General features: G+C 37.7%; 1 protein-coding gene and 1 non-coding gene across 30 annotated transcripts in view; one reads left to right on the plus strand and one right to left on the minus strand.

Moving 5' to 3' along the window:
- The window catches only part of MGA (MAX dimerization protein MGA), a 146,269-nt gene that overhangs the window by 101,503 nt on the left and 29,330 nt on the right, over nt 1-15,436 (plus strand). For 23 of the 29 annotated variants that reach the window (XM_053665718.1, XM_053665716.1, XM_053665720.1 and 20 more), the window contains 4 exons: nt 7,549-7,775; nt 9,534-9,704; nt 10,311-10,383; nt 14,477-14,994. In XM_053665718.1, coding sequence (XP_053521693.1) covers nt 7,549-7,775; nt 9,534-9,704; nt 10,311-10,383; nt 14,477-14,994 — 989 coding nt within the window. The remainder of the gene's footprint in view (nt 1-7,548; nt 7,776-9,533; nt 9,705-10,310; nt 10,384-14,476; nt 14,995-15,436) is intronic. The other 6 variants (XM_053665747.1, XM_053665753.1, XM_053665815.1 and 3 more) reach the window with 2 other exon arrangements.
- On the minus strand, nt 1,581-1,684 carry LOC119061325 (U6 spliceosomal RNA). Its single transcript, XR_005084756.2, has one exon. It is a non-coding gene; the product is annotated as a U6 spliceosomal RNA (small nuclear RNA).

Raw genomic sequence — 15,436 nt, forward strand, 5'->3', positions numbered from 1 at the left:
CATTTTTTTCTTCCTTCTGGTCCACTCCCTTGATTTGAGTCCCAGTTTCCTTTCCAACACTATTAGTTTCTTGTGCATTTCCCTTCATTTTACTTATTTTAGCCTTCATTTGTTCTTCTAATTTGTGACCAAAATCACCCAGTTCTGTGAGCATCCTGATCACCAGTGTTTTGAACTGTGCATCTGATTGGCTATCTCTTGGTCGCTCAGAAGTATTAGCTCTAAGGCTTTGAGCTGTTGTTCTTGAGCCATAATGTTTTGATCTGTTTGTGCCTGTTAAATAAGCATGAGGAGCGGAGCCTTAGGTGTTCACCAGGGCGGGGCCCCCCAGGTTGCTGGTTTGTGACGCTGTATGTGGGGGCAGGGTCAGAGAGGGGCAATGGTGTTTGTTCTGCTCTCCCTGGATTTCGGTTCCCTCTGCTACTTCCCACAAGCAAATTGGGCCCTTCTGGTGCTGATTCCTGGGCGTGTGGGCTTGTGCACCCTCCTGGACCCTGTGGGTCTCTCCAACGAACTCTCTGGGAGCCTGGGAGCCTACCCTGGCACTTTGGCACCAATTGGTGCTTTTAGGCTTTATTTCCCAGTGCTGGGGCCCTGGTTTGTGCTGTCTCTATCACTGCTCTCTCCTCTGCCTGGTTTATCTGTGCATGAATGTGTGACCGTGGTCCGTCAGCCACCCAGTGCCCTCACTGGGTCCACCCGTTGCCACCCCACACCTGGGATCCGCCAATCACCGCCTGTGTGACCCCTCTGTGCCAGCCACTGGCTTTGCCCCTCTTACCAGTCTGGCTGAATGGTTTGTTGTTGTCGGACTTCTATACAGTTCAATTTTCTGTGTTTTGGTTGCATTTTTGTTATTAAAACTTTGTTGTCTTTAAACTTGGTTGTGCGAGGAGGTATAGTGTTTCTATCTATGCCTCCATCTTGACCTGAAGTCAGAAGTTTTCTTTTGAATATGACTTTTTTGTGCTAAATTTGAAATTTGAGTCATTCTCTTATGTGAACTTCCAGAATGCCTTTGAAACTTCCGTTTATTTTTTTGTCTTTCTCCCGTGAGTTCATCACCTCCTCTGAGTTTATCACCTCCCCTGACCCCCAGCTATATTGAAGTATAATTGACAAAATTGTATGTAAAGTATACAACATGATGATTTGGCATATGTTTACATTGTGAAATGACCAAAATCAAGTTTATTAATTCATTTTCTTTTTCTTTTTTTTTAAGATTTTATTTATTTATCTTTAGAGGGGAAGGGAAGGAGAGAGGGAGAGAAATATTAATGTGTGGTTGCTTCTCATGTGTCCCCTGCTGAGAACTGGCCTGCAACCCAGGCATGTGCCCTGACTGAGAATTGAACTGCGATCCTTTGGTTTGCAGGCCCATGCTCAATCCACCGAACTATGCCAGCCAGGGCAGTAATACACTTTTTTGGTCATAGCGTTAGATTTAAATATTTATCTTTCTTTATTGTTCAAGTACAGTTGTCTCCATTTTCACTTCACTATATCCTCCCCACCCCACCCATCTATATCTCCCACCCTTGAACCTAGCCCTTTTGGCTTTGTCTGTGCATCCTTTAAAAAATATGGAATGCTTCAAGAATTTACATATCCTTGCATAGGGGCCATGCTAATCTTCTCTGTGTCATTCCAATTTTAGTATATGTGTTGCGAAAGCAAGCACAATTTAAACTTTTTTTTTTTTTGCCACTAATGGCTTGCTTATTAATCTATTTATGCGCACAGAGGGATGCTAACATTATTTGCTATTCTTATATACCGAACACTCTATGAAGGTTGTTACATCATTTAAATCTTGCAACCCTGTAAGGAGGGTTCTTCATTTTATTAACACAAATGAACTAACTGAGTGTTTAGAGAATTTAAGATTTTCCTCAAGGTCACATTGCTATTAAGTGAGTGGTAGGAATTTGAACTCAAGCTTTTCTGACTTCTAGGTCTTCTTTTTTTTTTTGCTATTGTATAATGGGTGGTTTCTTAAATTTGGCCTTCACTCTTATCACCTGTCTACTCTTTTGTTTGTCAACAAATTACTACTGATGGTACAAAGACACTGTGCTTACTGCTGTTTGTGGTACCAAGAGAAAGGATAAAAATCTTGGCATTCCTGCTTTCTTAGCCCAGTTAGAGTTTTGTTGGGGATATATACCTATAAGTTGACTATGTAAAGAGAGTATCAGTTAAATTTATATCTATAGTCAGACCAGTTAGGATTAAAGGACACCAAAGGACACCACACAAACTACTGATACCAAGAATGAGAAGTGACATTACTGCAGACTTTAAAATGATGATATGAGAATGTTCTATATAGCTTTATACCAACAAATTGAACAACTTAGATGAAGGTTGCAAATTCTTTGAAAAACAGAAAGCATCCAAGCTCAAGAAATAAATACCTAGCAATATTCTTATGAACTTGTTTTGAAAATCCTCCAATAATGCTTCCAGGTTCAGATGACTTCACTAGTGAATTCTACATGACACGTAGAAAAAAAATAATACCCATTCTACATAAATGCTTTTTAAAAAATCCTTACCTGGGGGCATGCTTACTTATTTTAGAGAGAGAGGGAGAGAGGAAGAAAAACGTCATTGTGAAAGAGAAACATCAGTCAGTTGCCTCTCATGCATGCTCTGACCAAAGACTGAACCTGCAACCTTGGCATGCCCTGACTAGCAGTCGAACCTGTGACCTTTTGGTTTATGGGGTGACACTCCAACCAACTGAGCCACATTGGCCAGGGCTACACAAATACTTTTATAAAATGGTTTTATTCTGTGAGACTAGCATTACTTTGATACTTAAACCAGAAAAGGCAATTGTAAGAAAACTGTACAGCAATATTCCTCATGAACATATGTAAAATTTGTAAGTAAAAATTTATTAAATAAATATCAAGACCATATTTAAGGGATATGACCGAGTGGGATTTGTCCCAGCATTGCAAGGTTGATTTTGTATTTGAAAACACTGTAGATCACCATTATCATAACAGACTTTATTTAAATAAATATATTTAAAAACTGACAAAATTTATTTCTGGTAAAAAATTTTAGCACACTAAAAATGGAAGGAAACCTTAAACCTGACGTGGGATTGCTGGGTCAAAAGGCAGATGCATTTTTAATTTTTTTTGAGATAACTCCATACGACTTTCTATGGTGGTTGCACTAATCTTTATTCCTACCAGCAGTGCAAATGGGTTCCCTTTTCTCCACATCCTTGTCAGCACTTGTTTGTTGATTTATTGATGGCTAATTCTATTTTTAATTGTTTAAGGAACTGCCATACTATTTTCCACAGCAGCTAGATCCTTTTATATTTCCACCAACAGTGCACAAGGGTTTTAATTTTTCCACATTGTCACCAACACTTACTTTGTTTATTCTTTTTTATATCTATTTTATTAATATACTATCACAGTTGTCCAATTTTCTTTCTCCCCTTTATTCTCCACCCTGTACCCCTTCTCCCACCAGCATTCCCCTACCTTAGTTCATGTCCATGGGTCATGTATATATGAAATCTTTCACTTCTCAATTTTCCCATGCTATTCTTAACCTTCTCCTGTCTACTCCTCCAACTTAATCTATACGGTTTCTTTCCCCCATTCTCCCCCCTTTCCCTCTCTACTCACACCCCTCCATGTGATCTTTATTTGTGGTTCTATTCCTGTTCTAGTTTGCTTAGTTTGTTTTTGTTTTAGGTTTAGTTGTTGATAGTTGTGAGTTTCTTGTCATTTTACTGTTTACATTTTTAATTTCCTTTTTCCTAGATAGGTTCCTTTAACATTTCATATAATAAGGGCCTGGTGATGATGAACTCCTTTAACATGACCTTATTTCGGAAGCACTTTATCTGCACTTCCATTTTAAATGATAACTTTGCTGGATAGAGTAATCTTGGATGTAGGTCTTTGCCTTTCATGGCTTTGAGTGACTGGGAACTGAACCGGCAACGCTTTGGTTCACAGGCTGGCAGTCTACTGAGCCACACCATTTGGGGAAAATGTTTTATAATTTTAATTGTAATAGCCTTTATTTTTTTGGTTAATTCCTAAGGGTTTTCTTTATTATTACTGTGAATGAAACTGTTTTGTAACTTCCTTTTCAGATTGTTTATCATTCATGCATAGAAATGTAATTGATTTTTCTGTGCTGCTTTTTTTCCTCTTTTAAAAAATTTCTTTTAATTGTAGTTTAAGTACTGCTTTCTGTTTTTTACTCCCATCCCAGCTCACTGCCCCAGTGCTCCCCACCTCCCTCCCATTTCCACCCCCTTAGTTTTTATTTTATTTCTTATTGATTATGCCATTACAGTTGTTCTATTCCCCCACTTCATTCCCCTCCACCCTGCACACCCCTCTCCCATCATTCTCCCCCCTTTAGTTCATGAACACGTGTCTCAAGTTCTTTAGATTCTATATTTCCCCTACTATTCTTACCCTCCCCTCTATTTTCTGTCTACTGTCTATGCTACTTATTTTCTGTACCTTCTTCCCCCTTCTCCTTCTCCCACTCCCCTGTTGCTAACCCTCCATGTGATCTTCATTTCTATGGTTCACTCCTGATCTAGCTGTCCTCTTAATTTGCTTTTGTTTTAGGTGTGGTTGTTAATAACTGTGAGTTTGCTGTCCTTTCACTCTTCCTCTTTTTTATCTTCTTTTTCTTAGATAAGTCCCTGTAACATTTCATATAATAAGGGCTTGGTGATGATGAATTCCTTGAACCTGACCTTATCTGAGAAGCACTTTAACTGTCCTTCCATTCTAAATGAAAACTTTGCTGGATAGAGCAATCTTGGTTGTAGGTCTTTGGTTTTCATGAGTTGGAATACTTCTTTCCAGCCCCTTCTTGCCTGTAAGGTCTCTTTTGAGAAATCAGCTGACAGTCTGATGGGAACTCCTTTGTAGGTGACTGTCCCCTTATCTCTTGCTGCTTCTAGAATTCTCTCCATTTAAATCTTGGCTAATGTAATGATGATGTGCCTTGGTGTGTTCCTTCTTGGGTCCAACTTCTTTGGGACTCTCTGAGCTTCCTGGATTTCCTGGAAGTCTATTTCCTTTGCCAGTTTGGGGAAATTTTCCTTTATTATTTGTTCAAATAAGTTTTCCACTGGTGGCTGTGCCTTTCCCCCTTCTGGTCCCCCTATAATTCAGATGTTGGAACGTTTAAAGATGTCCTGGAGGTTCCTAAGCTTTTCCTCATTTTTCTGAATTCTTATTTCTTCATTCTTTTCTGTTTGATCATTTTTTTCCTTCCTTGTGGTCCACTCCCTTGATTTGAGTCCCAATTTTCTTTCCATTACTATTGGTTTCCTTTGTATTACCATTCATTTCAATTAGTTTAGCTTCCATATGTTTCTCTAATTTGTGACTAAAATCAACCAGTTCTGTAAGGATCCTGATAACCAGTGTTTTGAACTGTGCATCTGAAAGACTGGCTATTTCCTCATCGCTTAGATCTATGGGTTCTGGGGCTCTGAGTTGTCCTAGAGCCATTTTTGGTCTATTCGTGCTGTTAAGTGAGCGGAGCGAAGCCTTAGTTGTTTACCAGGACGGGGAGACCCAGGTCGCTGGTTTGTGACGCTGTGTGTGGGGGCGTGGTCAGAGAGGGAGCAATGGCGTTCCTCTCCGCTAGCCCAGCCCATCCAGTCACACTACTCGCCTTGGGATTGTTTATCCGATCGGAATTGTGCAAGCCTGTTGCCCCGCACAGGCTTCCCTTCTCACTGGTTTCTCCGAACGCAAATGCGCGTTGTCTTTGGACTCTGTATTTTCGATTTTCCGTGTGGCTTGGTTGTGATTGTTGTGAAAAATAGTTGTTCTTAGATTTGGTTGTGCACAGAGGCAAGGTGGTTCCTCCACCTACGTCTCCATCTTGGCGCTCAGTCCTTTTTCCCCTATTTTAAATCTTTAAGCCTTTATTCAACATTTTGTGTTTATGCTCTGAATGATATTAACTGTATGAGCCCTTTAGAGCCAAAGTTGTTTTTACTAGTAGGGTCTTAATGTTCAGAGCAGATATACTTCTTACAAAATTAGGTAGCAGTTTCAATTCTCTTTTGTTATGAGAAATTATTTGAATTAATTGGGAATGCTGCTCAGCCACATTTTTGTGCCTTTAGGCAAAGGTTTTGGATCTTTAACTTAGAACCAGCTACATTGTACTCTTTTAGGATTGACTAATGAAATACAGTGTTTGATGTTGGCTGGTGTGGCACAGTGGATTGAGCACCACCCTACAAACCAAAGGGTCAGTGATTCGATCCCCAGTCAGGGCACATGACTGGGTTGCAGGCCAGGTCCCCAGTTGGGAGTGTGAGAGAGGCAACCAAACATTGATGTTTCTCTCTGTCACTTCCTTTCCCTGTCTAAACATAAATAAATAAGATCTTTAAAAAAAAAAAAAGACAATGTTTGTTCCTCTGTAGCTGTTTCCCCCCCCCCCCCGGGTTGGGTAGTTTGCTTAAAGAATAAAGCCTCTTACCATAGAATTTCTGTTTGTTTTCCTTTGTGTAGAACTTCTTGACAGTGTGAATACATCTCATTTGGGTTTCAATGCTTTTCTATTGATACATTTTGGCTCCTATACTGAATTAGGCTACTTTAGAAAAAAATTTTTTTTATTTATCTATTTTTAGAGAGGGGGGAATGGGAAGGAGAAAGAGTGGCAGAGAAACATCGATGTGTGGTTGCCTCTCATGTGTCCCCTACTGGGAACCCGGCCTGCAATCCAGGCATGTGCCCTGACTGGGAATCAAACTGGTGACCCCTTGCTTCACAGGCCCCGCACTCAATCCACTGAGCTACACTGGCCAGGGCTGAATTAGGCTACTTTTTGAAAACAGTTTGTCATCAGAAGGCAATAGTAACAGCTTGGTCTCTGGAGCCACATTGACTGCGTTTGATTCTTGATCTGCCTCTTACTGTAGATTCCCTGGAATCTCAGCTTCTGCAAAATGGGGGTAATAATATCTCAAGGAGTACTATGACAATCAAGTGAATTAGAATATATTAAGTGCTTAGTGTAGGTATACAGTGGGGTTCAATAAATATTTGTTGTTGTTACGTGTAAAATTAAAAATTGTAGTGTAGAATGGTTGTCTTTCTAGGATTATAGAGAAGGCCTTTACTGACAGTGCTAAATATAATAGAATTTCCTGTTAACTCCTCATTCCTTATCCTGCTTCATTTTTGTACATGGCATTTATTATTTGATGTTTTATGTTTATTAATTTATTTTCTCCTATTATAAATGTGAGAGCAAGACCTTTGCTTTATTTATAGCTGTGTTCACTCTGTTGCTTAAAATGGTGTCTGATTTATAATATTCAACAAATATTTAGTTAATAAATTAGTAAGTTAAGGTATATGAGGGCAGCTAAAGATTTTTTAGGGGGTATCTATTTGATTGTTAATGAGTTAACTGCTTTGTATGAGGTAGCATATTTTATATTGGCAAGGCCTCAGTGAACTTTTTATTGCCAAAGGCATCTAAAATCTTACGCTTCCTCTCGTTAAGCTATATGTGAAACAGAACCTGAACAGCCCGTTCGACATTATCCACTGTGGGTGAAAGTAGAAGGTGAGGTAGATCCAGAGCCAGTTTATATTCCAACGCCTTCTGTCATCGAGCCCACGAAACCATTATTGTTGCCTCAACCGGAAGTTTCATCTACTACTGTGAAGGGCAAATTGCTCACTGGAATTAAACCTGCACGGTCATACACTCCCAAACCCAATCCTGTGGTAAGCCTGGAGTTTCATCTTTTTTTTTAAGATTTCATTTATTTAGTTTTAGGGGAAGGGAGGAAGAAAGGGAGCAAAACAAGTATGTGTGAGAGCAACATCAGTTGTTTGCCTCTTGTACATTTCCTGATCAGGTACCAAACTTGCAAACCTGGGCATGTGCCATGACCAGGAATTGAACCTGGTGACTTTTCACTTTGTGGGACGATGCCTAACTAACTGAACCACACTGGTCAGGGCTGGAGTTTGATCTTACTGCAAGTTACAAAAATTATTTGAAATGATGATGGGTTTCAACCAAATCTTTGGTTTATATTTTGTGAATCCTTTTGCTTTCAGGTAATATGCCTGTTTAAGTCATTTTCTTTCTGATTTAACTGGTTTAGATGCTGGCACTGAAAAAATGTCATAAATAAAAGTAGAGGTTAATAGTAGTAATTCTTACATATAGCCAAATTTCCCTTTAGGAGGATCATACAAAGATGGGCTTTTTTAAAAACTTGACTTGCAAAAAAGTTTGTTAAAAATACTGTTATTCCACACTGGCTGGTGTGTCTCGGTTGGGTGTTGGCATGCAAACTGAAAGGTTGCCAGTTTAATTCTCAGTTGGGGCACATGCCTAGGTTACTTGGTTTGGTCCCCATCAGGGCATATGCAGAAGGCAGCCAGTTGATGCTTCTCTCTCAATTGATGTTTCCTTCTCTCCCTCTCTCTCTAAAAGCAGTGGTGGGGGTGGGAAATGTCCTCAGTTGAGGATTTAAAAAAAACAAAACAAAACTGTATTCCTGTAGTGCAGTATATTGGGTAATTGAGATGTAGTACATGTTATTAATAGAAAATCATTAAGAAAAAGCTTTAAAAAGTAACTAACTTTTAAAGCAAAAACGAAAGTTTTTAAAGATAATTATCAATAGATTATGTCTATGTGAAGACTGATAGGTAGAAGAGCTGATAAGGATTTCTGATTATTAAATCCATTTCAGTCTTCCCAGTTGATGAAATTGAACAAAGATCTTTTAGTTTCGTGGGTGTCTGTACCAGTGCTGATCTAAACTATTACTAGTGTGTGATAAAATAAGTACTTAGGGAAAGAGGAATAAATATTTAGAAACTTAAGCAAGTTGATAGTCATTTTACATCTATTAAATTTATTAATACTAAAAACTTGGGCTTGTATTTTACATCTTTTGTTTATCTAGTGATCTATTTTGTATTCTAGTAATTTTGTATTTTACAAACATTAGTGTATATTAGACTAGTATTAAGAAAAGTATTCCTCATTACAGATCACTTGAGAAACACTTCTCTGGTGTGATCTGAAATTCTTTTTTAAATTATTTACTTATTTATTTTTAGAGAGAGGAGAAGGGAGGGAGAAAAAGGGGGAGAGAAACATCAGTGTGTGGTTGCCTGTTGCACACCCCCTACTGAGGACCTGGACTGAAACCCAGGCATGTGCCCTGATTTGCCCTGACTGGGAATTAAACTGATGACCCTTTGTTTCTCAGGCTGGCACTCAATCTACTGAGCCACAACTGCCAGGGTATGATCTGAAATTTCTTGGTAGAGAATCCTATTCTTTATGATTGCTCCAAGATTCAACACATATAAACTGTATTTGTAATATTTAACCTTAAAGCTTGCATTTTAAATTTCAAGTGTTGTAACAGAAAGGAAAGTTAAACAACCTTTGTCTTTTAGAGTGTAGCTGACTTTTCCTTCCAACATTTGTAATATTTTGTTGTATGAAACTTACAGATTCGGGAAGAGGACAAGGATCCTGTCTACTTATACTTTGAAAGTATGATGACTTGTGCCCGAGTTCGAGTATACGAACGAAAAAAGGAGGAACAGAGACAGCTGTCACCATCCCCATCATTTCAGCAGCCCAGTTCATGTCACTCTAGTCCCAAGAACTGTAATGCAAAGGTGAATTACTTCATAATCTCTCTTTTTAATGTTCATTTTTCTGTTTTTGGTATTAGATTTTCCACTGCTATCAGAATAATTTGGAGTAATTTTTGTGGGGCAGACGCGGCTTACTTGATATATATATATATTTATTTACTTGTTTTTCTGCATACTTATTCTAGGAAATGAGTTTATCAGGGTTTTTAAAAGTATTTTTTTAATGCTGGAATAATTTTTAAAACATTTTTAGTTTTAATTAAATTGTCTGTAATTGTTAGGATTTGTATCTTTCCACATTGGTGACATTTCTAAATAATTGCAGCATGGCCCATTAAACAGCAAACATTTTTCCTTCTTTACTAGAATACACTATAAAATACAATGTAAATTCTCTTCTTGGTGATTCAGTCACTATCAGAAATATTACTCCTGAGCAAGTCTGCTTGTTTTTGCCAAGGACTATGTAATATGATAGTAATGCATGTATGATAGAAATTTCTGAAGCTGTTGCCATTTTAATTTTTCATTGTTTCCGATTTAATTTTGAGAGTTAATACTTATGTCTTAATCTATTGATATTAAATGAGTCAAATTGAAGTATTTCTATGTTATTCCGTTCTTCAGGAGCTCGATGCTGAACGGCAGCCCTTGAAACCAATTACCAGTGACCTGGAGGATGATTCTGATAAATCACAAGGTCAGCATGAAAGCAAGATCTTATTTGATAGTAATTATACAGGTGTGGAGTATAATAAAAATGAGAGGAAACCAAAATTACCAATCCAGAATATGTTGACCTACCTTGTTTCTAGCTTTTGCTAAAAATAGAGATGACAGATAAGTTTTTTTCTGTTATTTGGTCTCTTTATCACCTGTTAAAACAAATAAAATCATTCATTGCTGTGGTATTTTGTAAGAGGCATTTAGGATGAACTGCGTGATTTTTTAAAAATTTAATTGAAATTTTTAATTACAGTTTACTCTGAATATAATTTCTTATGTTTTATGTGTATAGCATAGTGGTTAGACAGTGATAAACTTCAGGTGTTTCCCCTGATATTTCCAGTACCCCCCTGGCTCTGTACATAATTATTATAATACTATTGACTTTATTTCCTATGCTGTACTTTATATCCCTGTGACTGTTTTGTATCTCCTAATTTGTACTTTTTAATCCCTTCACCTTTCTTTCTTAATCCCCCAAGCCCTTTCCCGTCTACCATGAGTCTGGTTTTTTTTTTTTTTTTTTTTTTTTTAATCTGAGTCCATTTCAATTTTTTCTTTGTTTTGTTCTTTAGAGTCCACATATAAGTGAAATCATATGGTATTTGTCTTTCTCTGACTGACTTATTTCACTTTAGCATAATGACTTCTAGGTCCATCCATGCTGTTGCAAATGGTAAGATTCCATTCTTTTTTAAAGCTGAGTAATATTCCACTGTAGATATATATGTACCACAACATTTTTATCCACTTGTCTGTGAATGGGTACTTGGGATGCTTCCACATCTTGGCTGAAGTAAATAACGCTGTAGCAAACATGTGGATGCATATATTCTTTAGAATTAGTGTTTTGAGTTTTTCAGATACGGACCCAGAGTGGAATTGCTGGGTTATAAGGCACTTCCATTTTTAATTTTTTAGGGAACCTCCATACTGTTTTCCACAGTGGCTGCATCAATTTGTATTGCCACCAACACATCCTTGCCAACACTTGTTGTTTGTTACTGATAATAACCATTTTGCCAGGTGTGAGATGAAATCTCATTACGGTTTTACTTTGCATTTCTATGACAATTAGTAATGTTGAGCATTTTTTCATATGTCTGTTGGTCATCTGTATGTTCTCTTTGGAGAAGTGTCTGTTTAGGTCTTCTGCTCGTATTTTATTTTATTTTATTTTATTGGTGTTGAGTTGTTTGACTTCCTTATATATGGGGTGAGGAAAAAGTAGGTTTATAGTTGTGAGTACATGAAACACAGAATTTATTTTTTTGTTTGTTTAAAGATTTTATTCTCAGAAAGAGGGGAAGGGAGGGAGAGAAATGTTAATGTGTGGTTGCCTCTCATGTGCCCCCAGATGGGGACCTGTGATTCCCACAGGCATGTGCCCTGATGGGAATTGAACTGGTGACCTTTTAGTTCACAGGCCAGCACTCAGTCCACTGAGCCTCACCCATCAGGGCTTATTCTTGAATTACTGTTTGTTATTGTATTATTTTCCATACCAACAACTGTAAATCTACTTTTGCCCTACCCTGTATTTTGAATATTAACCGTTTATTGGATGTACCATTGGTGAATACTTCATTCAGCATGTTGTCTTTTTATTTTGTTGATAGTTTACTTTGCTGTTCAAAAGTTTTTTTAGTTTGATGTAGTCTTATTTGATTTTTTTTCTTTTGCTTCCCTTGTCAAAGGAGCTATGTCAGGAAAACATATTGGTAATGGAAATGTCAGATTTTACCGCGTATGTTTTCTAGGAATTTTATGGTTTAGAGTCTTATGTTTAAGTCTTCAATCCATTTTGAATTTATTTTTGCATATGGTTTAAGAAGGTGGTCTAGTTTCTTTTTTTCACCATATGTGTTCAGATTTTTCCAAACTGTTCCTTGAGTAGACTGCCTTTACCTCATTGTATATTCTTGCTTCCTTTGTCTAATATTACTTGCTTGTATAGGCATGGTTTTATTTCTGGGCTTTCTATTCTGTTCCATTGATTCATTTGTTTAATGCCAGTGCCTCACTGTTTTGATTTCTGAAGCCTTGTAATATAGTTTGATATCAGGTAGTGTGATACTTCCAACTTTATTCAACTTCAAGATTGCTGTGGCTCTTTGTGTTCTTTTGTGGTTCTGTATAAATTTGTGGATAATTTGCTAAAGTTCTGTGAAAAATGCCATTGGTATTTTGACAGGAATTGTGTTGATTCTGTAGATTGCTTTGGGTGATATGGACATTTTAATGATGTTCATCTTTTTTATAGCCATGAACATAGCACATGCTTCCATTTATTAGTATCTTTAGTTTTTTCCTTCAGTATCTTAGTATTTTCTGAGTACAAGTCTTTTACAACTCTTTGGTTCACTTATTTCTAGGTATTTCATTCATTCATTCATTCATTCAATTTTAGAGGGAGGGAGAAAGAGGAGAGAAACATCAGTGTGTGGTTGTCTCTTGCACACCCCCAACCTGGGACCCAGCCCGCAACCCAGGCATGTGCTCTGACTGGGAATTGAACTGGTAACTCTTTGGTTCACAGGGTGGCACTTAATCCACTGAGCTACACCAGCCAAGGCTATTTATTTATTAATTTTTTGAAGGAATTTTAAATGGGATGGTTTTCTTAGTTTCTCTTTCTGACAGTTCATTATTCATGTATAAAAATGCAATTGATTTCTGCATTTAGTTTTGTATCCTGCTACTTTACTCACTTTATCAGTTCTGGTAGTTTTATGGTGCAGTCTTCATGGTTCCTTTTATACAGTGTCATATCATTGACAAATAATGACAGTTTTACTTCTTTTCCAATTTGGATGCCTTTTATTTCTTCTTGTGTGATTGCTGTGGCTAGGAATTCAGTACTATATTGAATAAGAGTGGTGAAAATAGACATCCCTGTCTTGTAAGTGATTTTCATTTTTAAACTTCTTTTCAAACCTCAGTCATATTGGTGTCATTAGCTATTGAAGTAACATCTAGGGAGTTAACTATTTGTTTTTTATTTTGTTTCCTAACACTTTAGACACTTAAGCAACAGTGGTTTCCAACTTTTTGTTTTAAATCGCATTATGGTCACAAAAAGTGAAAATGTTTTTATAGCACACTGAGGTAAGTTGAGGAACCTGCTGGGCAAAATCTATATCCTGACATACCTGTAACTGTAGAACTTTGTTTGGGAGGCTCTGCTGTAGAAATCTAGGTTGTAATGAAGTAAACATCTAGTTAACATGTTGCCATGAATATAAAACATGGTGAGTTGAGTAATGTGGAAGTGGAGCAATCATATCTAGGTATATATAAAAGTAATTCAGAAGTATTTGTAGTAGAAATTAGATGCCCAGGCTAGTGCGGTTTTATGGATTGAGTGCTAGCCTGTGAACCAAATGGTCGCAGGTTCAATTCCCAGTCAGGGTATGTGTCTGGGTTGCGGGCCAGGTTCCGTGGTGCGGGGTGTGCAAGAGGCAACCAAACATTGATGTTTCTCTCCCTCCCTGTTCTTGGTCTATAAATAAATAGATAGATAGATAGATAGATAGATAGATAGATAGATAGATAGAAAAAAAGAAATTAGAGGTAGAGTACACTTTTTAAAAAACCAGAACACTACCTATTGCTATTTTTTAGGATTGACTCCCTCTGTCACATGTTACAGAGCACCTGGTGTATATCTTTGCTTTGCCTATATGGATAGTAGAACACTATACTGAATAAGCTTTAACCTTGTTTGTATTGGTTATGCTTTGTTTGCAGGATAACACTTTCTCGTGTAATAGTTAATGAATTTTTAGAGCCGTCTTAAGTGGGACTCTCTTTTTATTAGAGAGGAGAGCCTAGGTTTCAGGCAGTGATAACTATTATAGCCTGATTCTCTGGAATCTTTCTTTTTCCTGGAAAACTCCAAAATTATGAGTGTTAAATTATCATTGAAAATACGTGGAAATGGGACACTGGGCAGCTGTGAATTTCTGTATGCCTGGCATTTTTCTGAGCCCTCAGGGAAAATACAAGTCTTTCAAAGTTGAGTATAAAATGCTGTGATGCAGAAATATTTTTCAATTCTTTATCAGAAAAGAGCTGGAAGTCCTCCTGTAACGAAGGGGAATCTTCTTCTACCTCCTATGTGCATCAGAGGTCACCTGGTGGTCCCACCAAACTGATAGAAATCATCTCAGACTGCAACTGGGAGGAGGATAGGAACAAGATCTTGAGCATCTTATCCCAGCACATCAACAGCAACATGCCACAGTCACTTAAGGTGGGCAGCTTCATCATTGAGTTGGCTTCTCAGCGAAAGAGCCGGGGTGAGAAGAACCCCCCTGTTTATTCTTCTCGTGTGAAAATCTCTATGCCATCATGTCAAGACCAAGATGATATGGCTGAGAAATCTGGATCAGAGACTCCTGATGGTCCATTATCCCCTGGGAAAATGGATGATATCTCTCCTGTGCAGACAGATGCCCTGGATTCAGTGAGGGAGAGATTACATGGAGGCAAAGGTCTGCCCTTTTATGCAGGGCTTTCTCCTGCAGGGAAGCTTGTGGCCTATAAACGTAAACCCAGTTCAAGCACATCTGGGCTTATCCAGGTGAGAATTATCTTTAATCTGGGTGCAGTAACTTTTTGTATTTAGGTAATATCTTTATTTTTCAGAGCCCTTTGTGGGCCTTATATCATTTATCTTCACATTTCCTGGGAACTGGGTAACAAAATCATTACCTCCTTTTTTTGTAACAGGCCTAGGTTAGATGCATACCTAGAGCGAATTTTTGGCACATTTATAAACAAATGTGGAGCCCAGTCTTCTCAGAAAGTTGTTCTTCTGAGCTCTTGATTGTCTGGGCTCTAGTGATATACTTTGGCAACCAAGCAAGGATAGTAAGAGATTTAAGTTAGTTCTTGAAATTATTATCAGCAGAAAGCTTTCAAAATAAAGCAAGGTGAAATTGATTTTAAAATATACAGTATATGTTTGGAAAATTGGAGAAAATTTTAATTTAGTAAGGTATTACTCAAATATATAAAATTTT

This window comes from Artibeus jamaicensis, unplaced genomic scaffold, assembly GCF_021234435.1.
Source record: "Artibeus jamaicensis isolate MK-2021 breed Jamaican fruit bat unplaced genomic scaffold, CSHL_Jam_final contig_1132, whole genome shotgun sequence".
NCBI classification, from domain to species: Eukaryota; Metazoa; Chordata; class Mammalia; order Chiroptera; family Phyllostomidae; genus Artibeus; species Artibeus jamaicensis.